The sequence below is a fragment of the Heloderma suspectum genome, chromosome 1, assembly GCF_057233095.1.
Source record: "Heloderma suspectum isolate Gila_16-S chromosome 1, 16-S_ref, whole genome shotgun sequence".
Classification (NCBI taxonomy): Eukaryota; Metazoa; Chordata; class Lepidosauria; order Squamata; family Helodermatidae; genus Heloderma; species Heloderma suspectum.
In genome coordinates this window covers 377,549,651-377,570,682 of record NC_139458.1, presented here as the reverse complement: position 1 = coordinate 377,570,682, position 21,032 = coordinate 377,549,651, and the positions used below count along the sequence as shown (strand labels likewise).

Below are 21,032 nucleotides of genomic sequence, written 5' to 3'. Positions count from 1 at the left end.
CAATGCAATAATTTTCAAATATGCTAATTCAATAGTTGGTGTAGTTGTTATTATAAATGGGGTTTCCTACATTGTTCTATGGCAGTAAATGTCCATAGAATAAAGGGAGTGTATGAATACAAATCTACTGCTTAATAGTTGATAGGATTTGCCCACAACATAGAGCGGAGGTGTTCAGTGAGATGTGAGGTAAAGTGGAACTATTCAGCATTTAAGCCACCACATTCTTGGTTGGGGGGCTACACTGTAAAGATAGAGAGGCCCCATAGGATAGGGAAGTGAGGCTTTTCTTTGTTCTTGTAATACCCACCCTTTTGATATATTCCATTTGCAAGCAACATGCATGAGGTGTACAGGTTGGGATTGAAAAAAGGAGATGCAACAGAGGAAAAACAGGGACTGAAATATTCTGTAAGATCAGTATATTTTCTAGTTAGGTGTAGATTGTGGCCATTGTTACTTTTAAGATGTTTCATGCTAATATGAGAATTCAGTACTGCTACTTAATTTTTTCCCTGGGGCATTCTGATTCTTCCTTTAGGGCACAAGAAGTTGATGCTCTGGTTCTCTGCCTTTTAGTTTTCAGACTTGTCTCTGTTAGGGCTTTAAAAAAGAACAAACTAGGTTTCTATAGTAAAAAATAAAAATGATGACATATTTCATAGTAATTTTTTCCCTCATTCCTTGAGAGGTTATCCAACAAGAAGCTCTCTTGTGATAAAAAATAAAACATTTACAATGGAAAAACAGGCTTTAATGTGGGTTGCCAGCACAATATCATAGAATCATAGAATAGTAGGGTTGGAAGGGGCCTACAAGGCCATCGTGTCCAATCCCCTGCTCAGTGCAGGAATCCCAAGTCAGAGCATCCCTGACAGATGGCTGTCCAGCCTCATCTTGAATGCCTCCAGTGTGGGAGAGCCCACCACCTCCCTAGGTAATTGGTTCCATTGTTGTATTGCTCTAACAGTCAGGAAGTTTTTCCTGATGTTCAGCCGGAATCTGACTTCCTGTAACTTGAGCCCATTATTCCATGTCCTGCACTCTGGGATGATGGAGAAGAGATCCTGGCCTTCCTCTCTGTGACAACCTTTCAAGGACTTGAAGAGCGCTATCATATCTCCCCTCAGTCTTCTCTTCTCAAGGCTAAACATGCCCAGTTCTTTCACTCTCTCCTCATAGGGCTTTGTTTCCAGTCCCTTGATCATCTTTGTTGCCCTCCTCTGAACCCTCTCCAGTTTGTCTGCATCCTTCTTCAAGTGTGGTGCGCAGAACTTGGCACAGTACTCCAGATGAGACCTAACCAGTGCTGAGTAGAGGGAAACTAGTACTTCCCGAGATTTGGAAGCTATGCTTCTATTAATGCAGCCCAAAATGGCATTGGCCTTTTTTGCAGCCGCATCACCTTGTTGGCTCATATTCAGCTTGTGATCGACAGCAATTCCAAGATCCTTCTTGCTTGTAGTGTTGTTGAGCCACGTATCCCCCATCTTGTAACTGTGCATTTGGTTTCTTTTTCCTAGGTGCAGAACTTGGCATTTCTCCCTATTAAATGTCATTCTGTTGTTTTCTGCCCAGCGCTCCAGTCTATCAAGATCCCTTTGAATTTTGTTTCTGCCTTCCAAAGTATTAGCTATCCCGCCCAATTTGTGTCATCTGCATATTTGATCAGCATTCCCTGCACCTTCTCCTCCAAGTCATTAATACAAATGTTGAAGAGCACTGGGCCCAGGACTGAGCCCTGTGGTACCCCACTCGTTACCTCTCCCCAGTTTGAGAAGGTCCCATTGATAAGCACTCTTTGAGTCCGATTCTGTAGCCAACTGTGGATCCACCGGATCGTTGTTTCATCTGGCCCACTTTGAGCTAGTTTGCTCATGAGGATATCATGGGGCACTTTGTCGAAAGCTTTGCTGAAGCTGAGGTATATTATGTCTACAGCATTCCCTTGGTCCACAAGGGAGGTTACTTGATCAAAAAATGAGAGCAGATTCGTCTGGCAGGATTTGTTCTTGACAAATCCATGCTGGCTTCGAGTAATCACTGCATTGTTTTCAAGGTGCTTACAGATGGATTGCTTTATCATCTGCTCTAGAATTTTCCCAGGGATTGATGTCAGACTGACTGGTCTGTAGTTCCCAGGCTCCTCCTTTTTACCCTTTTTGAAGATAGGGACAACATTAGCCCTCCTCCAGGCATCTGGCTCTTCACCCGTCCTCCATGATTTCTCAAAGAGAATAGACGGCGGTTCTGAGAGTTCTTCTGCCAGTTCCTTTATTACTCTAGGATGCAGTTCATCTGGCCCTGGAGATTTGAACTCATTCAAAGTAATTAGGTGTTCCTTGACCAGATGCCTGTTCATCTCAAGCTGCAATCCTGCCCCTTCAGCCTGTACTTCGTCTTTGCCAGGCAGGGTCATAGACCTTCTTTGGGGAGAAGACTGAGCCAAAGTAGGAATTGAGCACTTTTGCCTTTTCTTTGTCCTCTGTTATCATTTTGCCATCCTGATTTAATAGCTGAACCACCATTTCTTTCCTCTGTCTTTTACTATGCATGTAGCTGAAGAAAGCCTTTTTGTTTCTTTTAGCATCCCTCTCTAACCTCAGCTTGTCCTCAGCTTTAGCCTTCCTGACGCCATCCCTGCAATTCTGTGCTAACTGCCCGTACTCTTCCTTTGTTGCTTGGCCTTCCTTCCACTTCCTATATGTGTCCTTTTTTGTTTTCAGGTCATCTCTAAGCTTTTTGTGAAGCCACATTGGCTTCTTCTGTTGTCTTCCACCTTTTCTTCTTGTTGGAATGGTTTGTAATTGTGCCTTGAGAATTTCCTTTTTTAAAAGCTCCCACCCATCTTGGACTCCTTCTCTCGTTAGAGTCGCTTGCCGTGGGACCTTACTTATCACTGTTCTGAGTTTATTAAAATCAGCTTTCCTAAAATCCAGGGTACGCCTTTGACTTCACTCGGCTTTTGTTTCCCTTAGAACCAAGAACTCAAGTATAACATGGTCGCTTTCTCCCAGAGTTCCCGCTACTTTATCCACTAAGTCATCTGTGTTGGTTAATATCAAGTCAAGGATAGCCGATCCTCTAGTTCCTTCCTCTACTTTCTGTAGGAAGAAGTTATTCGCCACACAAGTCAGGAATATCCTGGAGGGGCCATGTTTTGCAGAATTTGTCTCCCAACAAATGTTGGGGAAATTGATGTCCCCCATTACTACTATATCGTGCTTCCTTGAAACATTGGCTATTTGCTTTTCAAAAGTTTCATCCTTGTCTTCTCCTTGATTGGGTGGCTGGTAGTAGACTCTGACCACCTTGTTCCTTTTATTCTTTGCTCCATTTATTTTGATCCAGATGCTCTCGATGGAGCTACCAAGCTCATCCTCCTGTATTCCTGTGCCGAGATATGTATTTTTCACATACAGTGCAACCCCACCTCCCTTTCTGTTCCTTCTTTCTTTATGAACAAGCTATATCCTTCAACTGCTGTATTCCAGTCATGAGAGTCATCCCACCAAGTCTCAGTTATACCTATCAAGTCATAATTTCCCTCTTGTATTAAGAGTTCAAGTTCGTTCTGTTTGTTTCCCATACTCTGGGCATTAGTATATAGACATCGAAGACCATGTGCTTCATAGTCTGGCTTTCTTCCTACATGTGTCTGTAGACTATTACTGGGCGCTATCAGAGCTATTCTCTCTGTTGCGGTGCATGAGCCTTCGTCCATTGTTACCCCCAACTTTACATCTCCCTTCCGTAGGATTCAATTTAAAGCCCTCCTGATGAAGTTCTTCGTGCTGTGGCCAAACACATGTTTCCCAGCCTTTGTGATATGCATCCCGTCCATTGCCAATAGCCCATCTTCCAGGAAGTATAGCCCGTGGTCCCAGAATCCAAATCTCTCGCGTCGGCACCACTTTTGCAGCCAGTCATTCACCCGGAGTATTTTTCGTTCCCTTTCTGTCCCTCTTCTAACTACTGGAAGGATGGATGAGAAAACTATCTGGGCCCCAAAGTTCTTGAGTTTCCTTCCCAAAGCTTGAAAGTCTGACGTGATTTCTTCGTAGCTGCGCTTGGCGGTATCATTTGTTCCCACGTGGATGAGAAGAAAGGGATACCTGTCGGTGGGCTTGATGAGTGCAGGCAACCTTTCAGTCAGGTCTCTAATCCGTCCTCCCGGGAGACAACATACTTTGCGAGTCCATGGGTCTTCGCGACATACTTGGGTTTCGATCCCACGCAGCAAGGAGTCTCCCACTACTACTACTACTACTATTACATAGTATACTTATGTAAATATATACTAAAAAAAAATCTCTATTTCGTAAGGGTAGACTGTTGCAGGAAAAAAGGATAAAGAATCCTTCAAAGGCAAGCACATACAGCTCAGTTTCTTGGCCACTATGCCACAATAACTCTTCAATTTCTACAGTGCTTCTTACTTGTACTTTTCTGAATACACCTCAACATTAGCAGAATGCTGGATTTCTCTCTCTTCTCCCATTCTCACCCCCTTTGGCAGAAGCAGTTGTGAATGATGCTAATATTGAAAACAAATCGGGAGCAGCTGATGTCGCTGCCAGCCAGCACGTGATGGTTTGTGCGCTTCAAGAGCTCGGGAGCCTAGTTCAGAGCCTGAATGCCACCGCATCTCCTCTTATACAAGAACCTTCTATAGGTAAGTCATTAAGACTGCGGATACACACATACCTGGGATAAGTCCTATTGAATTCAGTGGGGTTTACCTCTGTGTAGGTATGTACTGGATTGTACTATAAGTTGAATATCAACTTCTCTACTCACTAGACTATCTTCTACATAATCCTGGCATGGCATACAAACCCAAGCAAAGCATGTGCAAATGTAATCCAGAAAAATGTAAAAATGTTAAAGTGCCACTGACTTCAGAGGGATGTAAGCAATTCTGGATTTCTCTGCTTTGCACCCATAATTATTAAACAAACAGACTAATAAGGAATATAGACTGACAACAGTTCAAGTAATTATCAACATAGTTTCATATATTTTATTTATTTATATCCCACCTTTCCAAAACATTCAAGGTAGCTAACAAAGAAAAAGAAGTAGAATTGATATAGATCAAAAAAGATAATAAAACACAATCAAGATAATACACTAAAATCTCATTAAGTAGAAGAGAGAGAAAAAACAGCAGCAAAACCCAGAAAGATAAAACCAGAAGAACAGTAGTAAACTTCTATCTGGTTCACTGAAATCGCTAAGAACCAAAACCCTTCCTAAAGACGAAGGTCTTCACATTGTGGTGGATGGCCATCATGAAAGGGAAACCTGTCTGAGCGGGGAATTCCAAAGTCTGTGACCCTATCTGTGAACCTAAATTTGTAGTTTAGGGAGTGCTGGTGAGTGCAGTCTCTTCGTGTTTTTATTGCAATGAAAAATAAATACAGAATTTAAAAAGCAAAAGTGAAGTTTTAAATCTTATCCCTTAGCAGGATTAGATAGCTTGCCAAACTACTAGAAGCAATAACAGGGACTGAATGGATCTGAGTGCGTATCCCTTCTTGTAACAAAATGCTTGGTGGTTACCTCTTAATATTCTACTGTTGTCTTGTTGCTTTCAGGCTTGCTTGAGACTGTTACTTCAGTTCTTCTTCATCCAAGCATGGCTGCTCGACTTGCTGCTGCGTGGTGCTTGCGCTGCGTAGCTGTGGCCTTGCCTTTCCAATTGACTCCTTTCTTGGACCGGTGTGCAGAAAGGCTCAACAATCTGAAGACCTCGCCCGAAGCTGTTAGTGGTTACAGTTTTGCAATGGCAGCTTTGTTAGGTGGAGTTCATCAGTGTCCTTTAGGTATTCCCCACGCAAAAGGAAAGGTGAGATTGTGAACATTTTAGAACATTGTTTTGTCTATGGTGGTGTGGTGAAAGGCGACTGTCATAAAGTAACATTAGGAGTTGTTAATAAGGCTTCAGGCTGTGGTCTGAAGAAGCTATGTACACACACACACACACACACACACGTACGTGAGAACATAAGAGGCCTGCTGGATCATACCAAAGGTCTGTCTAATCCTGCTTCCCACAGAGGCTAACCAGATGCCTCTGAGAATCCGACAAGCAGGACTTGACAACAACAGCCCTCTCCTGCCTGTGTTCCCCAGGAACTGGTAATTAGTCCCATATTTCCTCTAAACCTGAAGGATGCATATAGTCATTGTTAATAACTGCCTTCTATGAATTTGTCTAATTCTTTTTAATAAGCTAGAGGTCACTACCACCTTTTGTGGAAGCACTGCTCTTTTCTTTTTTAAATGATACTAAATTATTAGATACTGAAGAGGCTGATATGCTTTAAGGGGACCACTCCAACCACCTGATCAGGCAAGAATTGTATATGCATCTGTGATGTTTTTGGATATGGTTGCTGCAGCAGCAACAACAGCTGAGCGACTTTTAAAACTGAGTAGTAGCTTGTGTCTTTGGCAGTGAGTTAAGAACACTTTGGCTACACTCTCGATGGTCATTTACAAATTCATACAGCTTCTCTGGATCACAACAAAAATCTAATACTTCTGTTTTAAATAGTCATCATTTATTTATTTATGATTTGTATCCTGCCTTTCTATTAAGAAAATGATACTCAAGGCAGCTTGCATCATAGGAACTTAAAAAAATGAATTAAATTTAAACTTGATTAAAACAGTAAGAAAACAAACATATTAAAAGCACAATTAAGAACAAACAATAATAGAATAAAACAGCACCCAACTCAACAGACCAGCTTATATGCCAAAGGCCTGTTTGAATAAAAAGGTCTTTGCCTGGCAGCAGGACAACAGAAAAGGAGCTGATCTAGCCTCCTTCAGCAGAGAGTTCCACACCCTGGGTGCAACCACAAGAAGGCCCACTCTTGTGTTGCCGCCAAACGTGCCTCAGAAGGCAGCAGTACCAAGAGAAGAGCCTCTCCTCGAGACCTTAAAACCCGGACAGGCTCATATGAGCAAAAGTGGTTTTTCAGGTAGCCTGTCCCCAAGCTGTATACATGCTACATTCCTTGGTAATGTTATTGTAGATTCAAATCAATGGCAGTGCAAATAGTCACTACTATTTTCTTTTACCATTTCAAAATGGTCCTGTGTTAATAAGGTGTAACTGATAAGGCAAGAAAGCAGTGTGGGCTAGCATAGTTAGATAACATGCTCCCACAATATAATTAGATATACTCAATAAATTACAAAGGCATTTTATTTGAGAAAATCTATGTGTGTTTTACAGCCCTGTGACAAGGTGTAATCACTAAGGGGAAATCCCATTTTTATCATCTGATAAGGATTTTGGTTGGTGTGTCCGAGTGTGGCTTCCTGGGGGAAGTACCATGTCGTAGGACTCCATGGTAGGATTGCCAGGCAGTAAATCTCACCAGCCATGGCACACATTTCTAACATAACTGTACTTTATTGTGTTGTAGTACATGCTGGGTTTGACTTATCTTCAACCTTATCTCTGATCACACAGTTGTCCTTTACGGCTCTGAATTGCACACCCCAGAGCCCTTTTGCTATAAGCTGCTGTATCTGTTGCCACTTGGGCATCCACATGCAGATATTGTTTGTATCACGTCTACCCTCACAACTTTGGGTTCCTTCCTTGGGCCCAGCTAACAGTGGCCTTCACGCTCCTGCATCAGTTGTGCCACTTGGGAGCACATGGTCCATCCTGCTCTTGCTCCCTTTCCATTGCATCCTTCTCAACAGCTTTCTCCCCGCTCTGCTCCACCTTCTCCTTTGAGTTCTGCCTCCACTACTTCATCTTGGCTTGTTTCCTCTGTTAACCCTTTCCTCATGCTTCTGTGCATCCTATGCTGTGAGCCTGTTAGGGCCCATGTCTCCCTGCCTTGACATCTGCTGAGTCTTGGTCTGCTTCCTGGCCCCTCCTCAGGCTGGCTTCTTCCTCTCGCTATACAGACTGGGAAAATAAAGGAAGTTTACTTTGTGTTGAAAGTAAGTGAATGAAGATGCATATCTTATCAAAGACAGTTTGCCTTGTCAACTAATCTTATATCCTGTGCTAAACTAACTCATATATCTTACTAGTTTTTTTAAAAGTTCAGACCTAAGTCATAACAATATCTCCTCCCTTTGTTTTCAGATGGTTGTTAGTATTGCTGAGGATCTCTTACGAACTGCTGCACAAAATAGCAGACTGTCCTTACAGCGAACCCAGGCTGGATGGCTTTTACTTGGTGCTTTAATGACTTTAGGTATGTAAAACTGGCTGTCTTTTTCACTGTGTAGTAGTACAGTCCTTTTATTCTTCATAAGCATGTCTGATTTGTCTTTGGCAGTAAAACCTCTTAATGTGGGTAAACACCAGTACAGATAAGGATAAATAACGCTTAGCCAGCACTTTAACATTGTCCTAAGCCTTCCAAAAAACAAATCTAATAAACGTGTGTTGAAATATAGTTTTAAAAGAAAATAGAAATTACAGTAAGTGATCATATTCTTTTCTCTTCAGTTTCATGTTATTTTAAAGTAGCTAGGAGTAGGAAGTGGTTTGGAAAAAAGCAACATTCTCTTCTTGTGTCTTATGTCTGTTGTTTTCAGTTATAAGCATTGGGGTGGAAACTGCTTTAAATCTAGACAATCCCATTTAAATACGACACTCGGTGGGACTTTGATTTTTTTTAAATAAAGAAACAAAAGCAGAAGCTCCCTATACACACCACAAATTGAAATCTCTCTAATGCAGGGAAAGTGCAAGAGTCTTATCAAGGCCTGTTCTTAAATCCAGATTATTTTTACAGTGTCACACAAATTCAGATAGTTGCTCTGCAATGTTTGCATGCTTATCCTAATCCAGCAAGGGTTGGGAACATTTGGCCCTCCAAATGATGTTGGACTGCAGCTTCCATCATCCCTCACAATTGGCTAGGGCTGATGGGAGTTGCAGTCCAACAACATCTGGAGGACCACATGATCCCCACCCCTAATGTAACGTGTGAGTTGCTGGATTACTGCTCTTGTTATAAACTAAAAGCATGAAAAAAAATACTCTGTAGTCAGTCGATAGCAGTTATTAAGTTGTAAAGAGCACTTAGGATTTTAATAGAATAGTTATTTAAATTAGCTTTAGTTGTTTCATACCTTTTAATGCTGAAGAGTAATGAATAGATCTGTGTATAAAAGTACGACTATTTCTGTATTCTTAAGGTAGAACATCAAATGCATTGACTGTATTGATCTTTGTTATTAACTCTCCCTGTACAGCAATTTGCAAAAGATATGTAGTTATTGGCTGTCTCTCTTTTCCAGTTTAAAATTGCCCAAGTGGCATACAAAATGCAAAATCATTAAAAAAAAAAAGGGTGGGGAGGAGACTGGCATGCAAAAATGCTGTTCAAGTATTTTTAGAGTAATTTGTTGTTTTGATTTTGTTTTGTTGAGAATTGTTATGCTTTACTGTAATTTATTTCCTTGTTAGGTCCTTCAGTTGTTCGTTACCATCTCCCAAAAATGTTGTTGCTGTGGCGAAATGTGTTTCCTCGGTCTCTCAAGGAATTGGAAGCAGAGAAAGCTCGTGGAGATTCCTTTACATGGCAAGTAACATTGGAAGGACGTGCAGGAGCTCTCTGTGGTAAGCATCTCAAAGACATAACTCTGGAACAGCTCCATTACTGTTTCAGTCTGTTTTACCTGCAACATTGTGGTTAGAGTGCTAGGCTAAGACTGGAAGAACTGAAGTTCAAATCTCCACTCATCCATGAAGCCCAACAGGTGACCATGGGCTAGTCACAATCTCTCAGTCTAACCTACCTCACAGTACTGTTGTGGGGATAAAAGGGAGGGGGAGCCTTCCAAGATATGCTGAGCTCTATGATGATTAAAACATTAATTAATTAATACACAAAATAATACACGTGGTGATGACAGTGACGGGGAGCAGAGGACATGGGTGCATAATGAATATTACTTAGAATATGGTTGAGGGTTTTGATCCCTGGGTAGAAAGTGAAAGAAAAGCTGGAACATTTGCAACAAGAGTTGGATAAAAAGTATTAGGAACCTGCTTGGAGAATGTGCAGCCCAATCATATGCATATTTACTCAGTAGTAAGTCCACTAAATTTGGTGGAACTTGCTTGCAAATAAATGATGTTTTGTGGGGGAGGGACAGAATTGGATACCACATTGGGTGTAGCAGCACATTTTTGCCCCATACCACATATGGTGGCATGTTGTTGTTGTTGTTCAGTCGTTAAGTCGTGTCCGACTCTTCGTGACCCCATGGACCATAGCACGCCAGGCCTTCCTGTCCTGCGCTCTCTCCCGGAGCGTGCTCAAGTCCATATTCATTGCATCGGTGATGCTATCTAGCCATCTCATCCGCTGCCGTCCCCTTCTCCTTTTGCCTTCAGTCTTTCCCAGCATCAGGGTCTTTTCCAGTGAATTTTCTCTTCGCATTAGGTGGCCAAAGTATTTGAGCTTCAGCGTCAGTATCTGTCCTTCCAATGAGCAGTCAGGGTTGATTTCCTTTAGGATTGAATGGTGGCATGACCCAGGGTCTTTTTCCTGCCTTCTCTATAGTCTAACGCAGGGGTTCAAAAAAAGGGTGGCCCGCAGCCCACCAAGCCATTTCTTGTGGCCTGCCAGACCCATTTGCATCTTCTTTCATGATGGCACTGCCTATCCCTCCTCTTCTCTATCTCTGATTTGTCATCAGATATCAAAGATAAGTAAGTGATTAGGTCAGGGTCACTGGGCCAGAGAGAAGGCTGCAGCCTTCTCGCCTCCCCAGCAACGCAAAAGCAGCCAGGATTGCTGCTTTATCACTGTTAATTGCCGTGATTGGGTTGTGGTCTCTAACACTTCTTGACTCTAGTACAGAAGTAGGCAACCTGGGGCTCCCCAGATGTTTTGGACTACAATTCCCATAATCTTTGACCATTGGCCATGCTGACTGAGGGATGGTGAGAGTTTCAGTCCAACACATCTGGAGGGCACCAAGTTGCCCACCCTGCTCTAGTGTATTCCTTTCACTCACTTGATCAGTCTGCCTTTGATTTTACCACTCTTTCTCTGAGACCAGCTTGCCACTTTCTCCTTTTTTGGGAAGCTATAGTTTGAGTGCAGAGCTCCCCTTGCTCTATAGACTAATGTGCATAAGCTAACACACCCTTTCTTTCCCTATATTTCTCGTATTTTGAACTTCTTTTCCTAGCTTTTCAATTTCCTAATTAAATTGTCAGTTGAATCACATTTTTGGTAGGGAAAGGACTGGCAGTTGCACCAGCATTTGAATCACATTGCTTTTTGAGAGCTGGCATGTCTTCATATCCACAGTTAAAGTTTGAATAATATATTTTTCATTATTAGCTATGAGGAGTTTTGTTGCTCACTGTCCTGAACTTCTAACAGAAGATGTTATCCGAAAACTGATGACCCCCATAGAATGTGCTATGACAATGATGTCTCAGTAAGTATGATTTCTTAGGTGCTGAAGCAGTTTTTCATTTCAAAATCATCTGTTGTTGGCATAAGCACACAGACCAAAAATAACAAGAGAGGTTCTCATTTTAAAATTATTCAATCAAATATAAAAAATGAAGCAAATTTGAACACATCGGCTTCTAAGAGTTTAAGGATGCAACCATATTGGGTTGCCGCAAGCTAGATGGAAGAGTCCGATCTTGGAGGCTTCCGAGATTTCTGTGGCTTGCTGGGCTGCTGCCAGCAGGGTGGGAGGAGTGACAGAGGTGATTTTTGTCTCTTTATCCTTTTTTAAATTTTTAAGCCTCCAAGTTTGTCTAGTGGAGTCACACTAGCAGGGATTGGATCAGGCCTGGAGAAGCCACAGAACGGAGTGTTTCCTGGCCTCTCCTCCCTCCCCACCCACTGGGACATCTCCCTTTTCCTCCCTTGAGGAGAGAGTGATGCCATCAGCATCACTGATGGAACAAGGAGGCAGTGATAAAACCGCTTTTAAAAAAGCCCTCCTTGGATCCCCGAGTTCTGAACAACTTTCGCCCAGTTTCGAATCTACCATTTTGGGGCAAGGTGATTGAGCGGGTGGTGGTGATGCAGTTGAAGGCACACTTGGAAGAAGCTGATTATCTAGATCCATTTCAATCAGGCTTCAGGCTTGGGCATGGGACAGAAACAGCCTTGGTCGCCTTGGTGGATGATATGAGGAGGGCTTTGGAAAGGGGTGAATGCTCCTTCCTTGTTCTCCTCGACCTCTCACCGGCTTTTGATACCATTGACCATGGTATCCTCCTGGACCGCCTGGAGGGGTTGGGCACTAGAGACACCATATTATGGTGGTTCCAGTCCTTCCTGTCCAGCAGGCACCAGAGGGTAGTACTGGGAGAGGAGGTTTCAGACTCGTGGCCACTCACTTGTGGGGTGCCACAGGGTTCCATCCTCTCCCTGATGCTATTTAACATCTGTGTGAAGCCTCTGGGGGCTATCATCAGGAGGTTAGGGGTGTGGTGTTATCAATATGCAGATGACACGCAGCTCTGCCTCTCGTTTAAATCTTCACCAAGGTTGGCTGTAGAATCCCTGTCCAAATGTCTGGAGACAGTGAGTGGCTGGATGGGGAGGAATAAGCTGAAGCTGAACCCTGACAAGACCGAGGTACTTTTGGTGGGAGACAAGAGGAGGTTGGGGGATGTTGACCTGGTATTGAATGGGGTACGGCTACCCTTGAAAGACCTGGTCTGCAGCTTGGGGGTCATTTTAGACTCCCAGCTGTCCATGGAGGCTCAGGTGTCAGCTGTGAGCCGGACAGCGCTGTACCAACTCCATCTGATACGGCGGCTGCTACCCATCGGTAGCACATGCCCTGGTCTCCTCTCATCTAGACTACTGTAATACGCTCTACATGGGGTTACCCTTGAAGATGGTTCAGAAGCTGCAGCTGGTACAGAATGCAGCGGCTTGCCTGATTAAAGGCAGCCGCCGGCGTGATCACATCACTCCAGTGCTGAAGGAGTTGCACTGGTTACCAGTTGTTTTCCGGGCCAAATTCAGGGTGTTGGTTTTGACCTTTAAAACCTTATATGGTTCCAGCCCAGCCTATCTTAAGGAGCGCCTCCAGCAACACCAGACAGGCCGCTCAACAAGATCAGCCTTGGATGGCCTTCTCTCTGTCCCATCAGCCAGGGCAGCTAGGATGGTGAGGTCGAGGTAGAGGGCCTTCTCTGTGGTGGCCCCCACTCTGTGGAACTCCCTCCCTAGGGAACTCTGCTATGCTCCCTCTTTAATGAGCTTCTGCCAGACGTTGAAAACTTAGTTGTTCAGGCAGGCGTTTGGGGTGGGTTAGGGAAATTTTAGAAAATGATGTTTTAATGTGTAATTTTACTGTTTTTAAACTGTTTGTATTACTGTACATCGCCCAGAGTGGCTGGGTGACTGGCCAGATGGGTGATTAAGAAAATTAATTAATTAATTATTAATAAGGAGCTTTCTGAGGCAGCTGGGAAGGGGGCAGAGGTGAAGATCTGAGCAGGGATTTTCACCTCCAAGATTGTTGCTCTCAGCCTCAAAGGTGGAAATCCCCAGTATCCTATGTCCCCCCCCCCAGGCAATCTCTAGAGGCCATAGGATTGTGCCCTAATTGTATGTCTTTCTTTCTTTTTGAAGTTTGAGATTTTACACTCTTAAAATTAATCCTATTTCTTGTTTTATCTGTTCTGACCCAGAAGGTATGAAGCTTGTTTAAAAAGACTTTTAAAGAATTTATAGCACATTAATTTATCTGCAGATCATATACCAACTCAATGAGAGTCATTGCTTATGACAGTATTTAAGACAGACTTGTGACCCACTGAACCTGGTACAGTCCACCAGCCATGTCTCACAGCCCGCTGATAAACCTCTTGGGATGATTTTTCACCACCAGATAGGCCAAAATACGTGGCTGGTGGCCTGCACGTGTGTTGGTGAATAACAAGTTGTGCAGGCCTGATGTAATCTATTATGAGAAAATGCACCTCTGTTAGAGCAAATTTTACAGTTAACAGTTTTAAAACTTAGAAACCTCATTTATATTTGTTGTTGGTAACCCAGCATATGCTGCTGGAAAACATATATTGTATAAGTCTGCTGGCATCCTCCTGGAAGCTCCTGTTCCTTCAAGTATCTTCCCTCATCAGTTGGTATGTGTGTGGCTGGGGGCTATCTCAGTCTGGGCAAGAGAAATGAGTGAGTGTGGTGGCAATGGTCTTCACCCTACACACTTTCTCTGTCTCTTCTCTCTTAAGAGAGAAAAAGAGAAAGAGAGTGCGGGGTGGCTCTGGTCCTTCCCTCTGCTGGCATTTGGCTCCCAAGAGATTACCTCCAAGGGAATGCAGCCCTAAATGTAAAAATATATTGTGTCAACAGTTTTTACTAGTAATTAATCATCTTTTTTTTAATTCCTTAGTATTCCCTCTGTAATTAAGGCCCATGGAGCTCATCTGAAGGCTAGTGCAGCAATGGTCCGATTAAGACTTTATGACATTTTGGCGTTGTTACCACCAAAAACGTATGAAGGTAAATTACATGAATTGTTCACTATTGTTCTTAATACTTGGCTCCAGGTCCCTTACATTGTTCATAATACTTGGTTCCATATGTGGGACTGGCACTATTTGTTATTTTATTTTAAAAGTAGTAGCAAAATTAGCAGCATTTCTAGAACCAGTTGTCCCTCTCTCCCAGGACAGTTAAACTAGCAGAACCACAGTGTTCCTATATATGCACATGCACACTCAGTGTCACCGTCACCACCAAAACTCCCTCTAAAAGCCACGTAAACATAGGCCTTAAATATTACAAAAATTAGACTACAAAGATGTGAAATAACCCTGTATACCAAGAGTGGGCAACATGAGCACACAGGCTGCATGCAATCCCCACAGGGGGAGTTTTGCAGGCCCCATGGGGACCGCTCCCTCCACAATGCGGCCCCCACCGCTGCTGTGCCACTGGATTCCTAGCAATTCTGCTGGGAAACAAGGCATTGTGTGCCCTGTTTCTCTGCAGAATCTCACTCCCCCAGCCCGCCGAACAGCAGCAGAGGGGGAAGGGTGCAGCCCCTGGAGCGTTCTGAGGGACCCAGTGCACTGGGGGTCAGGTATCCTCTGGCATCTCTCTCTATAGATAACTCCAGTTTGGGAGGAGAAGCACTTGAGCACAGTGTTAACTGAGTGGCATCGCATGAGTGGTATTAGCTGCTGCCTCAGTTACAATTCAACTGGAGAAATTATCTAGTTGGAACAGATATCACTGCCTTCTGATATTTTCCTCTTGAGTGGAAGCTGGGTAAAAGTTTTAAAACTTATTTCCACCTATTGAGGAGGGGCCTGAATCAGGACTCTCTGTGTTTTGGCTGGTGCCCTGCTGAGTCTTAGTTTCTTGAGACCCTGTTCCTTGGGTTAGCTTCTCGATGAAGGAGTTATCAGGAGATGGTTGGGGTTATGGTGTGGTGGAAGCAATTTCCAGGCCAGACTTGTTTAGACCGAGATTTTCAGTCTAGCCCAGGAGGAACTTAGTAGTGGGTTTTGGAAATAGTTGAGTTTCAGTAATGTTGCCCAAAACTATATCCTATTCTATCGGTAGAGTACAAATGTATTGTCAAAGAATTTTGGTGCATGGTTAATGTCAGTATGTTCAGTAAACCATCCTATGAGAAGAAAAATACAGAACATTGAACTGGATTTATGGAGATCAGGATTAAATTATGTTGTGAATAGGGAGCTTGTCATGCACAGTCAACTTCATGTGCAATGGGGCTTTGCAACCTTACCCATCCAATAGTAGCTCTTCATATCTTCTGGAAAGCTGCTCTAACAATTAGGGACCAGCATTTCATCAGCTACGAGGGCTGCACCCAAAGGGAAAAGAGGCAACTCTGCATGCAGAAGCGCTGTGCATGTGCGCATGGGTCTCTTTCTGTTATATTTATTCTAGCTTTATATCATTAAAGAAATCAAGTCTGCTATATAATACTCTCTAGTAGCATGGTTCTCTCTTCCATATCTTTAACTTCCCATGTGCCTATGATGAGAGTTGCTCAATCAGCCGTGTTTTGCTTTCTGTCAAAACTTCACGTTCAGCTTTTTGGGGATCAGATGTGCACTTTCAGTGTATTCAGTAGCACAGGACGCATGGAGCTGGCTTTTCAGGCAGATGAATGTGGGATTACCATGGGCTGCACTACTCAGGCATAATATTAGTGCTAGGCTTCCTGTGCCATATCATCCCTGTTTAGGACTCTGTTTGCTTCATATAATGTTTGTTGGTTCACCTGCTAAGTATAAGCTTTATTTTGCTATTTTTTCTTCCAATTCTTTTACTTTAGGATCATTCAATGCACTTCTTCGGGAGCTAGTAGCAGAATTTACTTTGACAGACAACTCTGCTAATACTACCACATCCCTCCTTAGATCACTTTGCCATTATGATGACAGTGTTCTTCTTGGCTCCTGGCTACAGGAAACAGACCATAAATCTATTGAAGATCAGGTATCAAAGCTTTTCTTTTTTTCCAGACTCTTGTTCAAACCATGTTATTAGTAGGACTGGTTAGTTCTGCTGATTCCTAAATTCAGAAGAATAGATGAGACTCCATCATCACTAATATTGAACTCGGATGATTGAGTGCCTATCAGTTTAGAAATAAAACAGGACCATCCAAAAATAAGGTAACTCCCCTACTGCATAGTCAGAAGACTCCCTTGTTATGTAGCAGTATATAAGTTTGTAAATCAAAAGAAATATATTGTTTTTTAAAAACAACAACAACCCCAAAACAGCCCTACAAACTTCCAAAACTATAGAATGGTGAGGATTTGTGAAGTGCCCAGAGAGCTTTGGCTATTGGTCGGTATAGAAATGTAATAAATAAATAAAATAAGTAAGTTTAGAGTAAGAAAACTCATTGAAACTTTGAGATTCACAGTGAATACCAAAGGCAGGAAATTTCCTTTTGTTTTTTGGGGGAGGGGGGAATGCTGTTGCCCAATCACAGCTATGTTCAAATCCTGGATTTCTCCTTTGATTTCTGTAGGCAGCTCTCACTTCTGCCTGAAGGAATAAAATAAGGCTTAGATGAAATGGCAACTCCAGCTTTCCATCTGATTCTTGGGTGATGAATTTGGGGTGGCTGTTCTGATTGCTTTAGCTGAGAAGAACATTCAGGGGGCACTTACTGTGTTGGAGGTTTCCCGAGTCTTCCTCTCCCCCCCCCCCTTTAATGTTTTGGAAATGATGCCTGCTGCAGTAACAGTGGCAACTTCAACCCTTTCCTTTTGAGTTTAAAAAACACTGCTTCTTGCAGGATGGCGGGAGCAGCCTGGCAGAGCCAGTCCCCAAACCTGAGCCCTCAAGCTGAGGGGAAGGCCTCAAGGAGCCAGGAAAAAGAAAACGTGTCCTCTGTGATTCCCAAAGAGCAATACAAGGCTCCTGTTCCAGGCTGGCTGGAGTCCTGAACAGGAGCACTCTTCCTAGGGTGTGGGGACACACTACAATATTTTGTTTCAGGTCCCAGTTGTATTCTATTAAGAGCAGTCTGGATTTGAGGGAAAGTTGGAAATGCCTTGTTTCTGTTTCTAGCAAATTGCCTCTCAATATAGGGGAATGTTGTCAGACCTTTGTCATGGAGGTTGTGAACTAATAGACCATATTTATTAATTAAGGATTGATGGATACTATTGACTTCTCTTGCTACCCATGTGACTTCTATACTCAACTGTTGCTTAAGCCACACTATGTAGCTTCCTTTTTGCCAGATGTCAGGCCTCAGACTCAGCTGACAATAAGAAAATCAATTCACACAATAAACACAATATGTTGGTTGGAGGTGCTTGCAGGGGAGAAAAGATAAAATGAGCATTCCATTCATTAGATGCTACTGCAATCGTTCTGATTTTTATGCTAGGCATCTAATAGTACAATTGTGGCACATGCTTCCTCCCCATACTTCTAGGTAGAAACTGTGTTTGAGAATGTCTGGTCTGAAATTGCCCTATTGGTGTAGCTCATAGATTTCATGCAATCCTAGTAAGCGCATGATTGAACACAAACAACGCCATTTAACTTTTATAATACAGATAGGCTTGGATCCTAACTTCTAGCTCTGTGAATGGAAGCTTCTTCCATTCACAAATCTAAACATTAGAATCCATTCTGTGCAGTACTTGAAATAAGTACTTGTAATAATGAAGATGTTTGCACCAACCAGCAGTTATAAGGTGTTTATTTAGTTATTTGGCACTGTGTAAAATGCAGATTTATTGGTGCCATTGAACAAGAATAATTTGGAAATAATCATTCTTTTGGCTAAGGTAGCATTTCTTTAGTCAGTGTGTAAAGTTAGGGTGTGAAAGATATATCTCTATCATGTTCCAAATGTTCTGATGCTTTGCAGCTCCAGCCAAACAGTGCCTCTGGAAGTGGTGCTCTAGAGCATGACCCATCTTCCATTTACTTGCGCATCCCTGCTGGTGAAGCTGTGCCTGGTCCTCTTCCTTTGGGAGTATCTGTAATTGATGCCTCGGTTGCTCTCTTTGGAGTGGTTTTTCCTCATGTTTCCTACAAACACAGGTCTTTTTTTTACTACTATTTTTTTTATAGTAAAAGCTTACGCTTGAATGCTTCATGATGGTGTTCTTTAATTCAACAATATCAAAATGAGAATTCTGTTTAAAAGATACCTATCGACAAATATTTTCACATTGATAATTTTTCAAAATTTACAAGTTATGTTTTGAAAAGGCTTGTAGTGTGTATTATGCAGTGCTGAAGGTAAATCCTCTGTCTGCTTACTATCCTACTGACTCATTTGTACGTGGTGGAAATGTGTTTAAAATTAATTTGCATGTCTAATTCTATTGTAGTTAGCATAACCACCATCACTTTTATAAATGAAAGATGTCAGAATCTACAACTTTTGTAGTGTTATATGTATTAGATATGAGAAGAAATCAGTCTTTCCCATTTTGCCAATATGTATATTTTCTCAAAAGCAAAAGCTTAAAGTTAGACAAATTTACCTCCACCGAACCATAACCCCACACTTCAGAGCCAGGGACAGTTATTGTCTAGCCTACTTATGGATCCTCTGAAGCAGCTGCACTCCAGCAGCTTGCTGGGTGATTTCATGTGATAACACTGTTAGACAAGTAAACAGCTCAGAAACAAATGTTGCTTGTGGGCTATTTAGTGCCATCTTTAAGATAATTCCAGTCATGTGACTTCGCATTGTGGCACAGTCTTTTTGCCACATGGAGGCGCCTGACAGTCATTACCTCTTGAATATTATAGTCTCCATGTCTCTGTACTTTGAAGAACATTTCCCTCACAGTATTTTTATTTGCAGGCTGCAGATGTTGGATCATTTTGCAGAATGTGTCAAGCAGGCAAAAGGTGTTCGTCAGCAAGCTGTGCAGCTTAATATATTTACTGCTGTTCTCAGTGCATTAAAGGTAAATCTCTTTCAGAAGGTATAATGCTTTTGTCTTTTTGCTCTGTTCTATTTTTGCTGTCCTTATGTAGTTAGAATTTAATCATGCTGAAATTAGGAGACATTGATTGAGGTCTGTATGCCTGCACTCACAAATTCATTTCTGGTATTATTGTGCTAATGTAATTAAGAGGATCAAAGTATCCTCTTTAATTGTATTGGACTTCAAAAACTGCCCAGCAAATTTGGGAATTTATAAGGAAATATATTCCAACTTGCTCTTATATTTCCATTCATAGAAGAGCTTTCTGAGGAGCTTTCCTATTCAGTGCCGAAATACATGTTAACATTAAATAAAACAGATATGAAAAGTGAACCCTAAAGGGATAAAGAATGCACATGGGTCTTGATAAATTCCACTATTAAATATTTGGGTGGTGGTATTTTAAAAAGAAGACTTATGAGATTGGATCCACTATTGGCAATCTTCACACAACAAAGTATCTGGAGTTGCATCACAACCTGCAGTACGTGATATGTGATCCATGTTGTAGTGTGTAGGTGTGATCCCTTTAGACCAGGACTTGACAATTTGTGGCCCTCCAGATATTTTGGCCTACCGCTCCTATCAGCCCTAGACAGCATAGCCAGTGGTGAAGCTGATGGGAGTTGTAGGCCAAAACATCTGCAGTGCCACAAGTTGCCCACACCTGCTGTGTACTTAACTGATGCGTTGTGGGGAGATAGAAAGGGAGCTATATTATTTTAGAGATGTTCCCCATTGCAAAGGTAGTCCTAACAGCTGGGCTGCATACAGTTCCCTACTGCAAAACATTCTCTACAATGGGGAACTGTTTGTGCCTTGGCCTTTCTTTCTTTCTTTCTTTCTTTCTTTCTTTCTTTCTTTCTTTCGGTCTTGCTTTGAGAATAAGGACTTGAATTATAAATAGATATGGAAACTACAGAAGAAGAGCAAACATCTTGTGCTAATGAAATAACATACCTGGATTTTATGTTATTTTAGTGCAAAGTCAGAAGCAGCCCTTCTGTAAGTGGAAGGGAACCTTTGGATGCAAGCCATAGTATTTGACTATGAGACATTTGAAAGAACGTTTGTGAAACCTTAAACTTTTCCACGATTGGAAATGTAGGAAATTCATTTACAGAAACGATAGTTGTGAATTATTATATGTCAAGTTTAAAGATGTGCTCTTACAAAATTTCATGTGGTTTTATCTTGTTTATTTTTCTGTTAAAGGGCTTAGCTGAGAATAAAAGTACTTTAGGGCCAGAAGAAGTTCGCAAGTCTGCCTTGACACTAGTTATGGGGGCTCTTGACAATCCTAACCCCATTCTGAGATGTGCTGCAGGAGAAGCTCTTGGCAGAATGGCACAGGTGGTTGGAGAAGCAACTTTCATTGCCAGGATGGCTCAATACAGCTTTGACAAGTATGTTGTTATTTTGCTCTAAGTAAAAGCAGAACTTTAGTAAATCTCTGTTGTGAATGTGACATCAGGCAGATTCTTACATCTTTTCTCACATTGTGTATATTTTTTCATTTCTGTGTGCCCTGTCAATCTCATGAACACTTTATGAAGTGTATATC

The 21,032-nt window shown here is 42.2% G+C and overlaps 1 protein-coding gene across 5 annotated transcripts in view; it reads left to right on the top strand.

The window, feature by feature from the left end:
• Positions 1-21,032, top strand: part of HEATR5B (HEAT repeat containing 5B) — a 63,445-nt gene that overhangs the window by 14,720 nt on the left and 27,693 nt on the right. For all 5 annotated transcript variants that reach the window (XM_084828325.1, XM_084828326.1, XM_084828327.1 and 2 more), the window contains 10 exons: positions 4,520-4,675; positions 5,601-5,851; positions 8,126-8,237; positions 9,461-9,613; positions 11,352-11,451; positions 14,404-14,513; positions 16,324-16,487; positions 18,391-18,566; positions 19,342-19,447; positions 20,684-20,874. In XM_084828325.1, the coding sequence (XP_084684451.1) occupies positions 4,520-4,675; positions 5,601-5,851; positions 8,126-8,237; positions 9,461-9,613; positions 11,352-11,451; positions 14,404-14,513; positions 16,324-16,487; positions 18,391-18,566; positions 19,342-19,447; positions 20,684-20,874 (1,519 nt within the window). The remainder of the gene's footprint in view (positions 1-4,519; positions 4,676-5,600; positions 5,852-8,125; positions 8,238-9,460; positions 9,614-11,351; positions 11,452-14,403; positions 14,514-16,323; positions 16,488-18,390; positions 18,567-19,341; positions 19,448-20,683; positions 20,875-21,032) is intronic.